This window comes from Chinchilla lanigera, unplaced genomic scaffold, assembly GCF_000276665.1.
Source record: "Chinchilla lanigera isolate Chin_1 unplaced genomic scaffold, ChiLan1.0 scaffold00030, whole genome shotgun sequence".
Lineage (NCBI taxonomy): Eukaryota > Metazoa > Chordata > Mammalia > Rodentia > Chinchillidae > Chinchilla > Chinchilla lanigera.
Genome location: NW_004955431.1, coordinates 2,674,836 through 2,696,982, shown reverse-complemented (window position 1 = coordinate 2,696,982; position 22,147 = coordinate 2,674,836). Strand labels below are relative to the sequence as shown.

The 22,147-nt window shown below is 35.3% G+C and overlaps 1 protein-coding gene across 4 annotated transcripts in view; it reads right to left on the bottom strand.

Moving 5' to 3' along the window:
- Positions 1 to 386: 386 nt before the first annotated feature.
- Positions 387 to 22,147, bottom strand: part of Fndc3a (fibronectin type III domain containing 3A) — a 143,286-nt gene continuing 121,525 nt past the window's right edge. For all 4 annotated transcript variants that reach the window (XM_005387570.2, XM_005387571.2, XM_005387573.2 and 1 more), the window contains 12 exons: positions 19,748 to 19,886; positions 18,377 to 18,445; positions 17,382 to 17,500; positions 15,544 to 15,649; positions 15,278 to 15,453; positions 13,380 to 13,493; positions 12,593 to 12,742; positions 12,210 to 12,496; positions 11,895 to 12,107; positions 9,628 to 9,794; positions 8,355 to 8,482; positions 387 to 2,900 (listed from right to left, as the gene is read on the bottom strand). In XM_005387570.2, the coding sequence (XP_005387627.1) occupies positions 2,586 to 2,900; positions 8,355 to 8,482; positions 9,628 to 9,794; positions 11,895 to 12,107; positions 12,210 to 12,496; positions 12,593 to 12,742; positions 13,380 to 13,493; positions 15,278 to 15,453; positions 15,544 to 15,649; positions 17,382 to 17,500; positions 18,377 to 18,445; positions 19,748 to 19,886 (1,983 nt within the window). In that variant the 3' untranslated portion in view covers positions 387 to 2,585. The remainder of the gene's footprint in view (positions 2,901 to 8,354; positions 8,483 to 9,627; positions 9,795 to 11,894; positions 12,108 to 12,209; positions 12,497 to 12,592; positions 12,743 to 13,379; positions 13,494 to 15,277; positions 15,454 to 15,543; positions 15,650 to 17,381; positions 17,501 to 18,376; positions 18,446 to 19,747; positions 19,887 to 22,147) is intronic.

Below are 22,147 nucleotides of genomic sequence, written 5' to 3'. Positions count from 1 at the left end.
ATTTAGGGATGGGGTTTCCTTATATTGCCTAGGCTATCCTTGAACTCCCCAGGTCCTCTTGCCTCAGTCTCTTGAATAGCTTGGACTAGAGTCATGTGCCATCATCCCCAGATTCTCCTTCCCAATAGGAAGTTTAGCTCACTTTATTCTCTATGTATGTAAAGCAAGATAGTTAATGAATTGCACAAAATTAAGTTACTGGGATAAAACTTCTACCTTCATTCTTTAGTCTCCTTTGCTCTATCTTATATAATGAATATGGGTCCTCTTATGTTGAAAACTTGGACACTACTAGGAAAATTATTTTAAGCCCACTGGAAGAGGGGAGACCTTATTTTCTCAAACATGCAGCAAACAATGAAATGTATATGAATACAATAAACATATCTCAAAAAAGAATGATACAACTTTTATTTTCCATTGATTTTAAAGATACCTTTGCTACATAGTTTGTGTATTCTTATGATACTACATTTTTCATTTGTATGAAGTCCAACCTTATACAATTTTAAGGTGATACGTTTGGTAGTGTATCTATAATCTTTAAAAAGTTTAGAGTTTTTGGAATGTACAGTATATGAGGTAAAATCAAGATTACATTAAAAATTGTTTTCTCACCTGCATTCATCTTGCAGTGAGGCTCAAATGGCAAGTACACAATTAAATGACATTTACTATCAAAAATAGGAGTTCATTTGAATTACTATGAAAAACATAAGCCACTGTAACTTGTCACAGTGGCACATTTTACCATTTTAGACATTCAACTATATAGAAATCTCTGGGCTCTTACACTCAAACTCATTTGTACTGCCAAATGTGGCACTTTTAAGAAGTTTCTAGAAAACAATCACAATTTTTGGGGGAAGATTATCATTCTATATGTAAGAGATTAAATTTAAATAAAATGTAAACATACAGTATATTATAGTGACAGATCATTCTTACCACTCAGAAAGGCCAAGTTTATCCATTTCTTTTTTGAACAAAGGTTAATGATTTTTTTTTCTACAGCACAGATCATTTGACATAAAACAATTACAATACATGCCCATTCTATTATAAGAGAAATTCTTCAGAGATCTTCAAAGCACAAAACATACGTTCCTTTTTTCAAAGACAGACAGAAGTGCTTAGTAATCACTAAAATGCTAATCTCAGCAACTAAAAATTAGTGATTCGCTATCCTAAAATTCAAATAATAAATTAAAAAAGCTAGTTACAGGTGTTTTACAGGTAACAGATGTGATAAAACAAGAACTATTATTACTGGCAGTCATCAACATCTAGGCAAGATGTACAATGTGATACTTGACAAAAATTCAATCTGATCATCCAGTAACTCACAAATGCCAAGTTCACAAAACATTAATGAATTATGCAATTGCAAAGTGCTCTAATGCAACATTAACCACATGCAATCAACAATTTGGAACAGTATCCAAACAGACATTATACATTAAACATTAGTTTTTCAAGAAAGCAGCTTGAAGTTTATTGGTGCAAATTTATTTTGTCTTCAGATTTGGTGCCCCAAACAAAAAGGTTAGGTTTGATTATGAATTCTGATGGTGATGGCAGTAGTTATGGGAACAGCAGCAAAACTTATGGGAGTCCTTCAAAATTAGCTTACACCAGAGAGATGGAGTGTGTATATATATTCCTACACTTGGTATGGGTAGTTTATATATATGCTACGTAAGTAAGTATATGCCCTTATACAAATGCACATTTCGAAGGCGCACAAAACAGAAGCCAAATAGTTTTGAAATTCAGAGTGTGTTATGATTAAATTTTAAAAGTTACGATCTAAAAGTCCTGTTCCTTTCCATGTTCTCAAGACCTGCAGAGGTACTTTTTGAGTAAACATTAAGTATTTTTAGGCTGTATGAACTGCCTGTGCTTTCTCAAGTGACTTATCCGTGAATTCATGAAGATATACTTGTAATGAAGAACTCCACATTTATCAAACAAGAAACTTCCTTTTTTCACACATATTCTCTCATCCAGTTTGTTTGCTAAGCCCCTCCAGTTATTCATCATAATCCCACTTACCAAATAATTAAGACAAATGAGGAGGTAGAAATACAGCACTAGATTGCTTTCACAGCATCAGACTTTAACATTTTTACATAGCATGTTAGTGTAAATTCTGGTCATTCTGAAAATTTCGGTTGATAATAATCTTTAAAACAAACATCAGATCATCACTGTTACACTCATGCTGACTGGTCAAAATATCAGTTATAAATTGTTGCCTCTTAGAAAGTTTGTTCTACAAGAAGGCATGTCAAAAAAACAAAAAAATAAAAAATAAAAAGCTCCCACCAAAACCAAAACAAAACAAAACCCCTCCAAAAACCAAAAAATCCTCCCAGAATTGGTATTTCTGTGGCTTGCATTCTAATAAAGTGTCAGCCTCTCTACCTAACAATATGTATAATCACTGAAAATAACAAAAATGATGTGCTATATAGTCTAAATGCCAGTGCTAAATGCCACTGTTTTTGTAAAAGCAATACAGAAATAATTTTAGTACATGACAAAATAAAATGTAATACAGTGTTAAAAATAAAGTTATATTTTCACTTGATTACAAAGTACTGAATGATAAAGGCAATCAAAATGGAAAAGAATGCAAACAGTACAAGGATGACGGCGGCACACTGCTCGTCACTAAGGGTGCGCCGGGTCCGGGTGCTTTCCACTGTGACTCTGTTGGTGCTGGCGGGCAGTTCTGTCCTCTGAGAGATGAAAAGCACTGTAGTGCTGTAGGGACCAACTAGGTCCTGGTGCCCCACAGGGTCTTGGCACTGGCGAATGGCACACACGCGGAATCGATACTCACAGTTCAGCTGAAGGCTGGAAAACCGGAATGAAGAGTCGGGACCTTTGTAAACCTGTTAAAAATATTAGAAGGAAGAGTTGTGTGGGAAGGCTGGATAAAATGTGTTAATACTGACTCTTTTCAGAATTATTTTTAGTGAAAGCTAGGGAATATCATTGATTTTATCCTTTTGGTGACATTTAAGAAATACCTATTCATTAAAGTACTTGTCTGTCTGCTACATATGGGTGGGAGAAACTTGAGAAGTGAAAATGCGTGACCTGCCCTCAGAGCTTATAGGCAAGTTAACGAGTAAAGAGGATGTGCTCCAAAGCAGTAAGAGAACAAAAAATCAGCTCTCAGGCATTTCCTTTCTTTCCTCGAATGTGAGAAGACACCAAGTTCTTATACAATTTTAAACATTTTGTTGAATGAAGCAATAAGGCAACTTTTCTAGAGCAAGTCACTTAGTAAGATTTAGAGAAGAGAGATCACTTAGCATCCACAGACTAGGATCTTTATTTTTTTTATCTTTTTGGTACCGGGAATTGAACTCATGACCTCAGGCTTGCCAGGCAAGTGCTTATGCTGCTGAGCTGTAGTCCCAGCTAGGATCCTGACTAGGATCCTAGCTGTAGTCCCCAGACTAGGATCTTTAGACCTAACTCCTCTACTATGCCTCAGAAGAGAAATTTAAAGAATGGAGTGTCATAGATTTATTAAGAAGGAAGTACACTAGTGAATATAGAGACATACCTAAACTGGGGCTCCAGCTCTGCTCTATCACTTCATACTCAATTACCTCAGAACAACAGGCATAACTGTAGTTAACTTGTATGCTAATTTGAGAACGAGAGGAACTCACACTTGTTAAAGTGCTTAGCACAGTGTCCAGCATGCAGTATGTGCATGTTACTATTGGTAGTTACTATTCTCATTAACGAGCCCTATCATGTTATTTTATTTTTTTGGTTTTTTAAAAAATTTTCTTCCAGTACCAGGAATTGAACTCACAACCTTGTGCTTGCCAGGCAGGCGCTTTGCCGCTGAGCTAAATCCCCAACCCCTATCCTGTTATTTTCAAAAAAGAAAAAAACAAGGCTCCCTTCCCAGTGGACTTCTTCCAGCCAGCTGGTGGGGGACAAGTCAGATCAATAGATACTTAGGCTAGCATTCTTACAAGTTCTTTTAGATGCTTCAATTGTATCTGTATTATAAATCTAAATTTTTACAAACTGGTTTGTTCCCAAAGAAGCAAAGATGATCTGTCTCATTTTGTGTGTCAGAGCCCAGCTGGATTCTCTATGTCCTGTTGTTACACCATTTAAAATACGTGTTTTGGTTTGAAAGCACTTGCTTTTAAAGATGTATACACTTCTGAGAGGCTCAAAGAGGCAGCAGACACCTGACTTGTACAAATCTTCCTCCTTGTACCTAGAGAGGTTAGGTATACAGCGCATACGGGAATTAGGGTGTGCGTGAAAGAGGAAGGGGAGTCAGAGGGGAAGCAAGTTTTGGAGAGTGGAGGTAGTTCTAGATGAAGTGCTACTGTGGACAAGACGTAAGATCTGGACAAAGCCACTGACTGATGAAAGAGGGATGAAGAAAGGTAAGAAAGCATAGAAATAAGCTGTTCCAAAGGCTAAGAATCCTAAGTGCTTATTGCCATCAGGCTAATTTGCTTTCAGATGACTCTTAGTTGCTGGAACATAGTTTTTATAGGCTAGTCTAGAAACTATCCATTTTAGTTGTTTTTTATTAGTATGTTTGCAGTATACAATGATTACATTTATCATGGGGAGTTGGTACATGTACATAACAAATTCTAATTTTTTTCTTGTGGCTTACCCATCATTTCTTCCTGCTCCATCTCTTTGTTCCCTTCTCACTTGCAAAGCTTTATTTCCCTTTTTTCTTTTGATTCTTCCCCCTCTCCCATCTTCTTTCCCTCTCTCCCTGCCTCCATCTAGTGGTCCCTTTCCCATTTGGAAAAGATCTGCCTACTTCCTGTTACCTATCATTGTGCTCTTTATATTTTGTTTTTCTCAAATAAGAAAAATCATATGATATGTAAGCTTGTGGGACTTATTTCACTTATTATGGTCTCAGGGTGCATCCATTTACCCACGAATGCCTCACATTTATCCATCTTTAGGGCAGAGTAGTAGTTAATTGTATACTGTAAACACCACATTTTCTTTATCCGTCCATTGGTGGGCATATAGGCCCTTTCCAAGTTTTAGCTATTATGGATTGTGCTGCTGTAAACATGCGTATGCATGCATCCCTGTAACATGATGTCTTCAACTCTTTCAGGAGGCTATCTAGAAGGGGAATGGTTGGGTCAAATGGAATTTTTAGTTTTAGTTTTCTGAGGAATATCCGTACTGATTTCCATAGTGGTTACACTAGTTTACATTCCCACCAACAGTATAGAAGGGTTCTTTTTCCCTACAGCCTTGTTACATTTGTTATTATCTGATTTCTTGATGACACCCATTCTTTCTGGAGCGAGATGGAATTTCAGTGCTGTTTTAATTTGCATTTCTCTAATGGCAAACAATGTCAAATATTTTTTCATGTACTTACTGGCCATCTGCACTTCTAAGAACTGTCTATTCATTTTAGTTGCCTATATTTTGACTGGGTCTTTTATTCTGAAGGGTCTAATTTTTTTGAGTTCTTTATAGATTCTAGGTGTTAGTCCTCTGCCCAAAGAATAGCTAGCAAAAAAATTTTCCCATTCTGCAGGATGTCTCTTCACTTGGTTCGTTGTTTCCTTTACTGTGCAGAAGTCTTTTAATATGGTATGATCCCATTTGTTGTCTCTTGGTATTATTTCTTGTGCCACTGTTTAGCAAGAAAGCCCTTGCTTGCACCTGTATCTTCAGGAGTTTTACTTTATCTTCCAGCAGAGTAAGTGTTTCTGCTTTAACATTTAGCTCTTTGATCCGTTTTGATTTGAATTTAGCACATGGTGAGATATATGGCTCTAAATTCAGTCTTCTGCATGTGGGTATTCAATTTTCCCAGCGCCATTTATTAAGGAGACTATCTTTCCTCCATCGTGTAGATCAAACAACTGAATGAGCCTAGGGTTGTTAGAAACTATCAGTTTAAAAACAATTTTACCTTCTTAAAAATACCAGTAGTTCCTACTGCCAGAGAGTAAAGACCTATTAATACCTGGCCTCTTCCACTGTGTGCTTCACGCATGGAACCTTACTGACGTCACAGTGGCTAGACCCTGTTTCCTTGAGTACTATAGCCCTTAAAGACTTACATAAGTGACACTCCTTTTGCAAAATGTTCCAAACTAAAGCTGGAGTTAAGCATTACTCTTCATAAAGCAAGTCTGTCTTTATTATGAGCTTTTAGATGGCTATACAAAACGTCACCATTATAAAATTTCTGCTTGCTTGATAAGATCCTAAACAGGCTTCTTGAAGTTAGAAGAGTAACTTAATAATGTAGCTTCCTTATAACTCTTTATACATGTTACTTAATGTGTGCTGAATATCAAGTAAATTGTAATTTATTTTTCACAAATTCCATGAAAGAAACTGAATTCTTAAATAAGTGGCCTTCAAACTTTTGGAATATAACTTGTCAGTAAATTTTAGGATTTTAAAAATAGTGAAGAATTTAGATGAGCATATATAGTATGAAATGCAATCAATATTTTAAGTTTATTACTTATAATCTAAACTTACTGTAAGTGATGGTAAAACTAATTTACTTTTTTCCCTTTTAGACAGGGTCTCATTATGTAGTTCAGGATGATCTTCAATTCACTATGGAGCCCATGTGTGCCTTTAAGTCTTGGTAATCCTCCCGCTTCAGCCTTCTAAGTGCTAGGATTACAGGCATGTACCACCACGCAATTTAGCTTTTAAGTTAAATTAGAATTAGCATGGCTGTTTCATGTAGTGACATAAACTTATTAAAATTCATACACTACCCTATTTCCTTTAAATATAACAGAATTAAATTTTCTTTAGTATTAATTTTGCTTCCTCCTTGGAAGGAAGTTGCTTATCTATAAATTGTATTTCAAATTTAATTATGTCAATTTAGAGATGGCTTAATAAAGAAAAACAATAATATGCTACATATAATTTCACTGGGAATTTCATAATTTTAGTTAAGGTACTACATTTCTATATAATTTTGAAGAAAAATGCATGTAAAAATTCTTTTATTAATAACTAAAATAGCACAAAGCTGGAATAAAACAGATGAATGACTGATTTTCTAGTGGAAAAATACAAGACACAACAGAAACAACAATTTAAAAGTCTTCCAAAATAAAGTTAACAGCAAAAAGGGGAAATCAGATGGAATGCTTACACGTACTGAGTCACACGTTTTTATAACAAACATTGACAACTCCTCACTTTGTTAATTCATTATCTATCAGGAAGCTATCTTTGAAATATCTCTTCCAGGAAGGTGATACTTCTAGACTCTCATAATAATAACTGTGCCTTGTAGTTAAGCACTATAGTATGACTATCACTATTGTAATAAAAGTCTCCTTACTGATCTCTGTGCTTCTGCACCTGTCTGTCTCATTTTAGTTTTAACACTATAACCAAAATGACATTGTGTCTAATTACGTTGACTATTCTGGTCAAAATCCTCTATTGCATTCTGATTTCACATGCAGTAAAGCTGTAATGAACTAGTTTTATCATCAGCCGTGGGAACCTATGGCATGTGTACCACAGCAGGCTGTTTGTATCACTGAAAGCTCTAAAAGGTTCGCCAACATTGTGTCTACATGATCTCCACATCAGCTTGGCTTCCTTATTGTTCATTTTCTCAAAGTGTCATTTTACTATGTCTTTAGGGGCTGAAGTGATTACGGGAACCAGCAACATGAAGTTGACTTAGTAAAGTTCAGAAATGGAGTACATAGTAGAGGAGGCCAGATATTGGTGGATCTTTATTTTCTATCAGTGGTACATGTTGGCTACCATTAATTACCTGACTTCATCAACAGTGCTCTAGGGTCTCTCTGTGTCCCACTCATATTAGCTTCCTTATTGTGGATCAAATTTAACAAGTATGCTTCAGCTGTGGGGTATCTTTTCAGAATACTTTTCACACCATATCACTTCCTTTGGGTATATCTCCTTCCAGTGCTCTGTATCTTTTACCAGAGTTTAATTTTTTCTCTAATGCACTTAATATACTCTGCCATACCGTATGTTGAGATGTTTGCTTTCTAATGTGTTTTCTTGTTTTCCCTACTAGAATGCAAGCTTCATGGCAGTAAAGACTTTTTGTTCACTGCTATATCCTAACAAAGAGTTCAAGGAACACTTGTTGAATGACTGATATGTTCCAGTATAGTATATACTTAATACGATTTTGAATCCTGAGATATTTGGAATACATTATGTCCTGAACAAATGTTTTTGAATTAGAAAAGTAAAAAGATGGTCAAATCTTGCTCTAAAACTAAATAAAAATGAAAGAAGGGTAAAAGTATATATTGACAAAATTGCATCTTGACACATACCTGTTTGAATTCTGAATCTTTTCCTACCATAGCTTGAAGACTGTAAATAACTGGATCACCTTTCATCGGCTGTAAACATTCCCATGTAATTTCACAAATGTGATCATTTATTTTCTCTATTTTGGGAGCTACAGGAAACAAATATAATAAATAAGTTCTGTTCCTTTTGACATTTTAATGTGGCACATCACAGATACTTGTTATAGTAAAAAAAAAAAAAAATCACTTCTCTAAAACCCAGTTATAAACTTAAAAATAAACAGCAGTAAAATTTTGAAATCTATATACAAATGAGTTAAAAGCAATAATCTTCCTAAGGCTTAGACACTAAATTGGATGAGAGAACAGAAGAGTACCTGACACTCATTACTAGAATGACTAGTCAAGAAAAATCTTGCTGATCCTGGATCTGCTTAACAAATGATACAGTCAAATACCTGATCCAAAACACTGTTCTAGAAGTCTGTGTAATTAATCCTCATGGTCTAGTAAACTTAAGTCTTTTCGGCTAAATATACAAAATGCAATCCTTTTTTTTGGTGGTACTCGGGATTGAATTCAGAGCCTTGTTTGTACATGCTAGGCAAGTACTCTACCACTGAGCTACCTCCCCAGCTCAGACAAAATGCAATCCTTACCAGGGTCATTTTAAAATAAAGATGACTCTGAAATTACATACATACATGTATATACACATATGTGTACATATTTGTGCATAAATTTAAATGAAAAATTCAAGTTAACTAAATATTTGTTTCACTCAGTGAAAGACCTCACTTTCCTGCTGGACTCCAATAATAATGACTTAAAAAATATTTAGAAATTAGTTTATGATAGCAAGAATAGCAAATGATCCTATTATAAATACAGCCTATTTATTCTTTTTTTTTTTTTTTTTTTGGTCTTTTTGTGATAGGGTCTCGCTATGCAGTTCAGGCTGGCCTTGAGCTCACTCTGTAGCCCAGGCTGGTCTTGAACTTGCAACGATCCTCCTGCCTCAGCCTCCCAAGTGCTGGGATTATGTCCGGCTACTCAACCTATTTATTCAATTTAATCTTTTTATGTTAGTTTATTAAAAAGATCATAACTTGTACTCAGATCAGGTTTTGTGTATCAATGTACTAGATAAAACAGCTTTTATTATTGAGCGAAAATCCCAGTAGGTGGGCTTATCTATAAAAGTTAATAAAAGTAAATAAAGCAATTTATGAAAATATATTTGAAATTAATTTATTATTAAAGGAAATAACTGCAGGATGGATGTATAACTTACCTTTCAAGGCAGCTGGGACAGATTTTGGAGTAGTGAAAATATATTCTTGGGAAAGGGGACCTTCCCCGGCTTCATTACATGCTTGAATACAGAATTTATAAGATGTTGATTCACTAAGCCTTTGTACTTTGTATGTATGACATGGTCCTCTATACAAGGAAACAAACCTAAAATAGAAATAACTATTAAATAAAATCTTATCTTATAAAAAGTGTTCTCAAAATATTAAAAAGTACAGTTGAGTTTATTAGGGATAAGAAATTATTCTAAAAATTTAATGCCAAATATATCCAAGTTTTTCAACAGATGATGAGTATTACTGATATGGTAGATTTCCTAATCTGACCTGGCTTCCTGAAAGTCTGTTGCTAAGTTTCGTGTTTAATCACCATTAACTGTTTCTTCTCAGACATCTGGTCCAGCTTTGTTCCTGACTGCTATCTCCTAAGATATATATTTTTAGAGCACCAGAACATCATGATTGTCCTCATGAATTATTTCCAATTAACTTCATATCCATATAATTTTGTCCTCTATAGCATGGAGATGAGCTATGAGATTGCTTCTATTTTAATTTTGTCTTTATTTGGAAAAAAGGTAATTCTTAATTCCCAGGCATAATTTTAGTGAGGTTTTCTACAGCTTCACGTAGAACTATCAAAGATTTAATCTCAAATTATCTGTGTGAACTGGCACAATGTTTGTTATTGTTGTTTGTTTTTTGTCACAGCAGAGATTGAACCCAGGGCCCTCATGTCTGTTAGGCAAGCATTCTACCACTGAGGTACATTCCAAGACCTTTTATTTTGAGACAGGTCTTGAAAAATTGCCCAGGCTGACTTTTGACTTGCCAATCCTCTGCTTCAGCCTCTCAGATAGCTGATTTTACAGGTGTTTGCCACCCACCTGGATTTCTGATAGAAGGGTTACATTATATACATTTCTTCTAGTACGTTATCCGTATGTTGAATGATTTCCAGTTTTTTGAGACAAGGTCTGACTGTGTAGGTGAGGGTGTCTCTGAACTCACTATGTAGCTCACATTGGCCTACCACCTCCAGCCAGTTTCCCAATATTTTTGACCGGCTGTTTTAAAAATTTTTAGACAATGGGAAATGAATAATGAATGCTCACATGTTACTAATGATAAAGAATATTTATGTATAAATACCACGACTATTCCATACAAAAACAAAGTTAACCTTGGGAAAAACTGTTACTAGTATTCTAAATCCATCAGAGAGGCAAAATTCTCATGCACCGAATAAAAAGTAGAAAAGTAAAATTGTATCTGGGCATATACTCTCGAGATCCCAGCACTCAAGAGGCTAAAACAGGAGGATCATTACAGATTCAAGACCAGGCTGGGCTACACAGTGAGTTCAAGGCCAGTCTGAGCTATAGAGCCAGACCTTGTCTCAAAAAAAGAAAAAAAAAGTAAAATTCAAAAATTTAAACAGTAGAATATTAACAACTGTGGAGAATGGATGGGATTGTTTAAATGGGATATAATATGAATAAAGTGCCCTACACTGATATTTGAAATTGTTTTTCTTTGAGGCAGGATCTCGCTATATAATTCAGGCTGGCCTTGATCTTACTGTGCTGCCCAAGCTGCCCTCAAATTTGAGGCAATCCTCCTGTTTCAGCCTCTCAAGAGCAGGGATTACAGGAATGTACCACCGTACCTGGCTCTGAACAATTAATGTTACAAATATTGTGAGTGACACTGTAATTGGAGTGTATCATTTAGGAGGTCAGTATACAGCGTGGTATATGGGAAACATATTATGTACATGAAAATGTAAAAGAGGAATAGATAAGAACCTGAACGAGAGGAAGTACAGCAAGAAGACTGGATAATGAATCATACAGTCTAACAGAACTACCAATAAGGAACGGAATTGTGCTTGTTCAGTGTGCAGTCCTGTGTGTGGACCCTGGGAGAATAAGATGTAATCCCTGTCCTTAAGGATCTCTGAGCCTTAGGCAAATCAGAATCATTCACTGTAAATAATTTACTATAATCACTTACAGTAAATAGGTTTAAAAGGAGAACCAAAAAATAGCCCACTTAATTTTTCTCCTTAGCATCCCAATCATAAACAGGAAGGTTATACTTTGTATTTTGAAAACAGCATATTTAAAAATGATTTCTTATGGCAGTCTTAGCTTTTTTGCTAACTTACTTATTTCTATAGTTTAAAAAAACTTATGTACTTAAAATTAAAAAAAAACTATATAAAAAAGCAAGCAAAAAATCCTACCTTCCATTCTTATCCTCCATCTGAAGGTGGTACTGAATAGAATCGGTTGACAGTGTCTTTGGGCTTCCTTCTCCCCATTTCAGCTTAAGGTTCTGGTGGTTAAAGGCAACACATTCCAGACGAGGTGGATCAGGAGGGAGGGGCTTAGTTTTTAATTTTATCATATGGCTGAAAGGACCAGCTCCAAGGCTATTCAAGGCCTGAATTCGTATTCTAAGTGCCACATTAAAAAAAGGAAAAATTAGTTTATGATTATTTTATTTAACGTGTTTCTCTGGTCTAGGTAAAAATTTACATAGTTTTTGTAGAGCGTACCTGTATGTTGTATCTGGCTGCAAATTGTCTATGATATAGCTTGAAATCTTTCCAACTGTCAAGGGCTGTTTATCTCCAAAGTCTATGCTGTAGGCAAGGATTTCTGAACCATGGTCACAAGGCTTTTCCCATCTTATTGCGAGGCATGTAGAAGGCGAATAATGGGGATTTTCTACATCATCATCATCACTTATTTCTTGAAGACAAGTCACAATGCCAGGAACCGATGGTGGGGTCACACAGGCTGCTACTTCACTGAAAGGGCCTGCACCCACAACACTCAGGGCCTGGAAATTAACAAAGCCCCCAAGTTAACAAAGACGCGACCAGGAAATTGCAAAGAAAACAGAATTCTGGGCAGAGTATACACTGATCACTTTTACCTGGACTCTGCAATAATAGGTAGTTGCTGGTGAAAGCCCTTTTATTTCATAACTGAGGCCAGGCCCACAGTAACATATCTGCATACTTCCTTCAACTCCTCCCCACTCCAATCGATATTCAGTGACATCAGTTCCATTACTCAAAGGAATCTTTAAGTTAAGAAAAGGATAAAGTTTTTAATCTTGATATTGACATTTGGGCAAAAATGTTCTTTCCTCGAGCATATTCAAAACTGGATTGCTTTTAAATTTAAGACTGGTCAAAAATACAACTTTGTTTTGAATTCAAAGAAATATGACTAAGAATCACTTTAGAAAGGTGTGTTTTAAGGTAAATATACTTCAAAATAATTCCATTAAAAATGAAACCATGCAGTGACATTTTCCTTGTTCAACTTCAAAGGAAATGGAAAATATAACTATTATTATTACTGTACAAAAAATAAATTGTAGATGATAAACATAACAGAAGTGGTATTACACTAATTTCTATGAATGCTTCTTCTGAGCATTAAGTTCACCAGTTGCCGAAAAATCTCAGTACTGAGAAAAAAACCTTTCATAAAAATACAAAGCACATATGAAGTAAAGTCCAAATACTTGAAATACTACTATATCTTATTCAAATTCTTTACAGAGGAAGTACAACTATTTACTACATGAATTTAATTAAGGCTTACTCTCTGTGTAATAATTGAGAAGGCAAAATGAGCAGTATCTTTATTTTTCTCTATAAACTATTCCAATCCCTTAGGAAAGTAACTTAAATTAGCAGAAAGTACAATACCTCCCAATTCACTTGTGCACAAGTTGCAGATCTGCATGTCACTTGAGGGGGCTTACATTGATCTGGTGGTCCAGGGGCTGTAGTAATATCACATTTTTCTGAAAAGGGTCCAAACTAGAAAAAGAAGCATAATCAGAGTTTTCATTTTTCACACTTATTTGGTCACTGATTACACAGAATTCTATATTAAATATTCACTAATAAATATAAGTCCATCTTCCCCATCCTTCAAGATCAATTTAGTTAAAATTCTATAAGCATTCACAGAAAGTAAAAATCTTGGAAGTAAAGGAGAATTTTTTTTTTTTTTCCGGTACCGGGGATCGAACTCACGACCTTGCACTTGCTGGGCAGGCGCTGTGCCGCTGAGCTAAATCCCCAGCCCCCGAGAGGAGAATTTTTAAGTTTCATTTACTACACCTTCTCCTCCTATTCCTTTCATGCACTGGTTTTTGTAGAATAAAAAGAGGGTGGAATAAAAAGAAATTATGTGAGGAATGAAGAAATGGATACCAATTAAAGGCATGAGACATGGTAGGCACAAATTACACCTGAAAGTTTGGATTAACTCCAGAAGGGTAAAAAACATGCACGCTATATTCTTTGGATATACAGAAAGCAAGCCTGACACATTTATAGCAAGCCTGAAAATATGAATTAGGACATCAGTATAAAAGATGCCATTATGTACTACAGCTTGTGAAGCTCATAACATGATGACTCACATAGAAAGAAAGAAGGGCTGCCCACAGTATATTTGCCATAGAAGTTTTTAAAATTTTACAGATATAAACCCAAACTCAGCTGGAGATAGGATATTAACTATTGTATAGTTCTTTAAAATCTGAAATAATAGCACTTGTCAGTTTAATTTTGTAAAGTTTTAATTATAGAATATTCATTGGAGATTAAGAAATTAGTGCTTTGCTATTAGAGACACTGCCTTTATAAAGAGATGAGAAGTGTCATAGTTGAGTGGGAAGGACTTTGGCTCTGGAGCCTGACGACCCTAGGGCTTACTCTATCACTTAGTATGTTGTGTGATTATGGGTGGTACGGTTCGTGTCTGGATGTCCTCCCAAGGGCTCATGCAGTCATGGGGTGGGCTTTTAGAGTTCATGACTGATTCACGATCCAACACTGGGATTATGAGTGTGAGTGCTACATCCACCCTGGGGCGGGTAGTTTGTATATATAAGAGAGAGAAAGAGGCTGCTTGCTGCCACGTCTCCCTTTTGCTCTTATTGCTTTGACTGTCTTCCGCCTCCATGAATGGGTGCTCTGTGCCAGGTGCCGCTTTGCCTTGGAGCAAGCCAAGTATGGACTGAAACCTGTGAGCTAAATAAATCTTCCCTTCCTTAATTTTGGGCATCAGGTATTTTGTCTCAGCGATGAGAGAAAAGTAACCAAGACAATCATCAAGGCTTTTCTGAGCTCTAGTTTAACTGTAAACTTCATTGTAAAATGAAGATATCACTTTTTTTTTGCCCATTTTATTGAACTGTATGGATATATAAATATTTTAAAAATAATCCACACAAAACCAGAAATGCTTAAAAATGTAAGTTTTCTCCCCTTTTGCAAAATAGGAATCACAACTGGTTTCCACTTGGAAGTAAATGCTGCACACAGTCAGGTCATTGATTAAGTAAACCTTACTAACGCTGCCTGAAACATTTAGCATGATGGAAGTTTAAAGTCACAAATTCTAAATGAAACTTGAAAATACTAAGATTCCCTAACAAATTGTAAGAGATACTGACGTTTTACTTTTCAATTATTAAAAATCATAAAATTTGGAGGCACATGTGGGAAGCAAAATGGCCAAACAGTGGGCATGATATGTGTTGAATGGAACCACCACTGTGATTATCACTCCGTCAGCACGGTCTCCTCACCCCCATTTTGTTAGCTGCACGCAGTCTGAAGCTGTACATCTTTCCAGGGAGAAGGCTGCTCACTGTACATTCCACTTCAGAGCCTTGGTAAACTTCTCTGGGCTCATCTTTTTCTGCAGGACACATTTCGATGCTATAACAGGAAATGAGTGATCCACCATCAATCAGCGGGGGGCCTATGGTGCAAAGATTTATGCAGGTAAAAGTGATGAACATTTTTAGTGCTAAGTTAATGATGATTTATTACCAAGATATTTGGAAATTACCCCATCGTAACTGTATTTCTTTTGCTTTGGGTCTCCCCTGTACTCTGGGAGGGAGGCATGGGCCGGGAGGCACAGCTGGAGTCTGCACGAGTAAGGATTCAGAGACCTGCCGGAACAAAAAGAAAACAAAATAAAACAAAAAACAAAACAGTCCCAAACCAAGTCATCATACTGCTTTTGGTAAAGGAAAATAGTATGAACACAAAGACTACTAATAACTTGTAACTGTTTGTACTCGACTATTAATAAAAGGAATGAAATTCTGAATAAAATTAAAACCTAATTGTCATTAAAACACAAATTCTTATAGACAAAGACATATACAACCATGATGTATAAAGAAAGTTACTGAAAAATGAACCCTCAAACCCTTTCTTTCCTTTCCGTAATTAAAAAACCCCACCCAATACAACTTAATAGGCAGTATTTTATTTTGTCCAAAGGGAACCCGAAGAGGGACATTTTAACATTCAATAAATGCTGGCTGCCTTGTTTTGGAGGAGGGTTAGACACTTGGTTCCTGAACTTTTAACCTAAATGCTAGTTTTTTTTATTAAGAAGAAAACTTTTCTTTTTTCCTTCCACCTAAAAATAATTTTAATATCTGATAAGCTTCTCCAGGTACTCAATACCTTTTAGGTATTTGTTACTGCTTTTAATTTTTATGCCATATATATCATATATTATATATATGGTATATATAACATATATATTTAAAGTATTTTATCTGTATTTTAAAAGATAATCACTTAAAAACAGACAAATTCAGTGCCGTATTTCTTACCTATTTTTTATTAAGGTTTATAGTTCATATTCTTTATAATCAATAATAAAGTATTTGTTCATTATTTTACTCAAAAAGGTATCCTTTGTAAGAATGCTATAATGCTATATTAGAATAGGATTTTGTGTGAATGTATATACATTTCTGAAATCCAGAAAGATTTTCTTTTTATCTTTTTTACAATCCTGGGATCAACCTCAGGGTCTCACTCACATACACTAGGCCACTGAGGTATATATACTCCAGTTTTGGGGAGATTGTTCTTACTGGAGACAATGATGCAACTAGATTATAAGATGGTTTAGCAGGACTCACATGGAGTATCACCGTACTGGCATTTTCAACAAAATGCTTGTAATAAATTTTGAAAAAGTATTTTCATTGCATTAAATTCTATTAGAAAAATAATTATAAGTGTTCTAAGAAATCACCCTTGGTTAAATTTATTAAAAAAAGCAATCACTCCTATTAAAAAAACATTTCTCCAGATCACTGTAAATATATATGTAGTCAGTGAATGGTACATTTGAAGACACTTTTGGTCATATACCTCTCTAATAATAAAATAAGGGCCAATTTTTCTGAAATAAGTAAACATTTTAATTTGTGTTTAAACAGTAACTGATATTTTATGGTTTCTCCTGACATATAATTTATGGAACAGGAAATCTGTATACAAGTATTTTATTTCTGTTTCTTTCTGGTATGTTGATATGGTTATTAAGCAGCATCCTAAAACTTGTCTTTATAAAATTTCCTCTATTGTTTTGTGAGTGTGTGTGTGTGTGTGCGCGTGTATTTGGTTTTTTTCAAGGCTGAACACCAATGAGAAGAGACAGTCACAGTATAGTATGAACAAAATATCATATTAGAATATTCTGGTAACTATAACTTTATCCACTCAAGTTTCAGAAAGTACTTTTCTATATTTGCAGACATATTTTAGTATTGGAAGGTGGCATTTGGAGATCCTGCCCAACCTGGCCAAACTTTAACAACAACAACAACATCACCATCATCATTATCATCATCATCATCTATAAATAAGTATTACCGCACTCTGTCCTCCATCACTGATGCAGTAAACTCGTAAACGGTAGGAACAGCCTGGATTCAGTCGATCACAAAGATGTTCCCTAGTAGCGCCACTGTATATCATATCCCATTTATTTCCTGTAAGGTGAAGAATTGTGTTCAATCAGCTGTAAGGTAATGTTTAATGTTTTGGTATCATGGATATGGCAGGTATCCTAGCTTCACTAAATAAGTGTTTATATAATTTGTCAGAAATAATTCTAGCTTGTTACATGTTTCCTGGAAATGATCTAATCTTATGTGTGCAGCTTCTTAGACAAGTCTGCATGGCTTTGTTGAAGTGAAATATCTTTGTAACTTCATAAAGACTTTGGCTTAGACTGATAATTTGCTTTTAATTAAGCATTTTAAATGTGTTTACTGGTCCAGTAATAACATTATAACAAACAGAGTGGAGACAGCCAATATCATAGGAAGTTCAGTTTTAATTAAAAGACATTGTTATTTTTTCCAGGAAATGTCATTTCACAGAAATAAAAAAATCATTAAATGTGATACTCAAGCATAAAATTCACTTGTCATCTTCTCACTAAAATGAATATGAATTGAGTTAAATTTTAGAAGATAATTTTTCTCTGGTACATTTAGGTATAAATCTAACTGAATAAACTGACCTTTAGGAGACTTCAGAGTTATATAACAACTTAGCCTGGGTATCTGGGTCCAAGCAATGTAAACAAATGAAGAAAAAAAATGTAAAAAAAAAAAAAAATGTAAATATAGGTAGGCATACAACAGTCTGACATTTAATTCCCTGTATTTCTGGAGGTTACAATAGGCAAAATCTTAACTGCTGTAAACAAATAAAAAAAAACAAAAAAATCACGGACAGCCCACAGTAAATACCTTTTGTGATAGCAAATGAAAAGAGGAAAGACAAAGTGTAAAATCATGAAGAATATACTGAAATAATAAGAGTGAACTAAAATAAATCTGTCAAATAGCTATTCTCACCATTAGATCCTTCTGCCATCTCCACTACATACTTATTGATGGGTGCCCCTCCATTGTCTTTTGGTGGATCTACTCAAAGAAATGAAAGAGACATTAGGCATAGTATATACAATGTAAAAAGGATAGAAAACGCTAGCAAACAGAACACCAAACTAAGGCTATATAAAAAGAAAAAAGAATCACCTGCACTGTTTTCTCCATGTTTATAAATTGGGCTCTTTATACCAATTTTTAATGGCAGCACAAAATCCCAGTCACTTTAGATTCTAAGGTGTTCAAGATTTGTGGATACTTTATAATTACCACAAAGTCTTTTTATTGATCTGACTTCTTTAGGCAGGGATCAAGTTTCAAAGACTGTATGATCTTTGCTTTACCATTAACTAGTATACAAGCAGTTGCTCAATCAATGTTTGTTTTAAATGAAAAATAATTGATTTTCATTCTCGTGAGAGGATAAACTAGAAAACTCTGACTGCAAGTTGATTTTCTTTCATTTTATGCAATGTGGCCTCTGCTCAGTATCTCATAGTGGATGTCCAGTTCTTGTATCAAATCTGAACTTAGTATTTATAGCTGTACAGCTTTCCACAAAAAAGATCCTCAGTGAATCACTCTCACGTTTCTTATTGGACTAACAAATTGTTTAGAAAAACAAAAACAAAGACAAAAACAAAACAGAATTTCTTTTTGAGACATGGTTTTTGCTGTGCAGTTCAACTGGCCTTGAACTTACTATATAGCCCAGGCTGGCCTCGAACTTGGGACAATCCTGCCTCAACCTCCTGAGTATTGGGATTACTGGCGTGTGCCACCACACCCAGCAGCAAAATATATTATTACCCATAATTAACACTTTTCTAGAAAAACTGCCACCAAAATAGGAGATTATGCTGTATACCTTAAAAAAAAAAATCAGATGTAATTACATTAACTTGGTGGATTAACTAGAATTACTGAGCTCATGATAAAGCTTTCTGTAAGAAAACACAAAATTCAGAAGTTGTGTAGATTAGTGTTGCTTTCTTCTAAATGAACACCCTTTTCTGAGTTTGGTCTTTCCTCCTGTAGGCTGGCCCAACACTGCTGGATAATCTTTACAAGAACCATTGTCTAAGCATGGCTGAAAACCATGTTAATACAGAAGCAATCAGGATATTTTATATCCATAAAATAAGAATTTGAACTTTAAGGTAGTAGTTTCGTATTTCTCTTTTCCTTTTCTAAGTATAGATATAGTAAATATCTAGCTAAAGGTGATCACTGCACAAGCCTAGCCCATCCAGATTGCTCTTAAATCTCTTAAAAAATATTTTTATATTTGAACTAGTTTAATCAAATACAATAATATACGAATTCATAATATCTTACCCCAAGTTATTTTAAAACTGTGGGAGTGTATTTTTCCTTTAACTGAAGGCTTTACAGGTACTCCTGGTTTATCTGGGCAGGTAGTAAATTCTACTACTTCACTTGGATTACTTTTACCTTCTGAGTTGTAAGCAATAACCTGTGGTAACACAAAGACGTAACATAATATGTTTGACACCTAAGGATATTGGTTTAATGAACAAAATAGTGAGAGAAAAACAGGTTCAATCAAATGATTAAATACATTTTCCGAACGTGATGCTGTTTCTTTGTGAGTTGCCTGTCTTTTATTTTTTTGGTTTTTCTCCGGTACCAGGAATTGAACTCACGACCTTGCACTTGCAGGCAGGCGCTGTGCCGCTGAGCTAAATCCCCAGCCCCAAATTGCCTGTCTTGAATTGGGAGTTGGCATATAAAAAGAATATGAAGCATACTTCCCATTTATAGTCAGTGCTGGAATAGAAGTGTTAAGTCTATCATTCTGAAATGGGACAACAGTCATCAAAGCAACAACTATAGTCTGATAATCCTGGAGGGACTTCAGGCTTGCTTTACTTAATTTTGAGGGTTTCACAAAGACATCCACAAATTCTTTCTACAGTCTTTATTCAAAAGGTGAAGCTTAATTCCCTTTCCCTTGTGTGCAACGTGTATCAATGATTTCCTCAAACAGTGTAACAGAGGCGACAATAAACATAGCTTGTCTATGTTAGAAGGCTGAGGTGATGATCTGAGAGGTCCTGGCAACAACTATGTGAGTGAATTTGGAAGCAGACCCTTAGGACCAGTTGAAGCCTCCAGATGACTGCAACCACAGTTGACATCTTGAATGTAACTTATGAAGACTCTGTCTTAGAATGGCCCAGTTAAACTGGTCCTGAATTCTTGATCTGCAGAAACTGTGAGATAATAAATAATCCAGTTTTTTCAAGCTACTACATTATGGGGTAACCTTACTATGTAGCAACAGAAATAACTCATACCTAGGTGTCAATTATATTTGACTTTAGAAATTTAATTATACCTGTGTTTTTACTTCATTATACACAGAGCCTATGATGCTACAAGGCCTTGTTGAAGAGGATTTATTCAGTAAATCTACCACACTTCCAAATAACTCATGCAACCCAGGAGAACACGGCAAAATTTAGCCCCGTTGTTCAATTTTGTTTAGGCTTCTTCAGTCTTCTCACATATTCAAGATGGATTTTCAAAATACATTTTCTCACTTTACTGCTTTACAAATGAAATGACAAAGGAGTTCAAAGCACTTATCAGTGTTGTACACTGCATTCTACTTACTTTATTACTGGAGAGTTTAATGTTACAACAGTCTTTCTAAAAGCCATAAAGATCCACCTAATAAAAGTTTTAAGACTGAATATATTTTAGTATTGCCCCTTTTTATTATTAGTGCCTTCTTCAGTTAGTCATCAAGATAAAGATATGAAGTCATAAAGATAATTTTTTTTTCCCTTTTACAAATAATCAGAACATTAGAAGGACTATTTTAATAATTTTAGGTATGATGCAATCCTTACTTTAAAGGAGTTTAGGACTTTTCTTCCTTTTTGAAATGGAGCCTTGTTATGTTGTACAGCTGGGCTCAAACTTCTAAACTCAAGGGATCTTCTTGCCTCAGCCTCTCAAGCAGCCTCATGTGAATTACTGTACCCGGTTCTGCCTTTACTTTCTAGCTGTTATGAATAATGCTGTATGAATATTTGTGTACTATTTTTCTTTTTCTTTTTGCAGTGCTAGGACCTGCACCATGGTTAAGAAGGCTCTGCTCCAGCTAATGAATTTAGAATCTTTACATAAAAGATAGGCAATATGGTTATTAAAGAAGAAAGATCACCAAGGCCTGAAGTTACTTAGGAAGGCTTTACAAAGATGGAAGCGATATGAGGATGTTCTTGGGCAGCAACTGTGAAGGAGAATGCGTGGGTGCGAAAGAGGACAGAAATCCTGAGCGTAAGAGCAGAAGTGAAGAGCAAGCTACTCTCAGGGCAGGATGAGTAATTTCATCAATCCGATGAGGTAGCTGGTTGAAGTAAGAAGTGAAAGCTGAAAACTAAATAAGAATATGAAGAATCTTCATTTCAAACTAAGGAAATTGTTTCATTGAGGGAAAGAGCTGTTGTTCAGAAAAATTAATCTAGGTGTAGAACAGAAGTGGTACCAGAAGATGAGAAAAGTGCCGGAAGAAAGCAGTTATAGACAGAACATGTTTAGAGATACCGCATTCCTCAGGACAGAAATCACAGCTGACACAATGCTGAGATGACATATCCAAGAGACAAGAGGATATACTGAGAAAGCTAAAGACTTAGCTGAGACACACTTCAGCTAGGGCAGAGGAGAATGGATAATAGATCATAAAATGACCATAGATAAGAT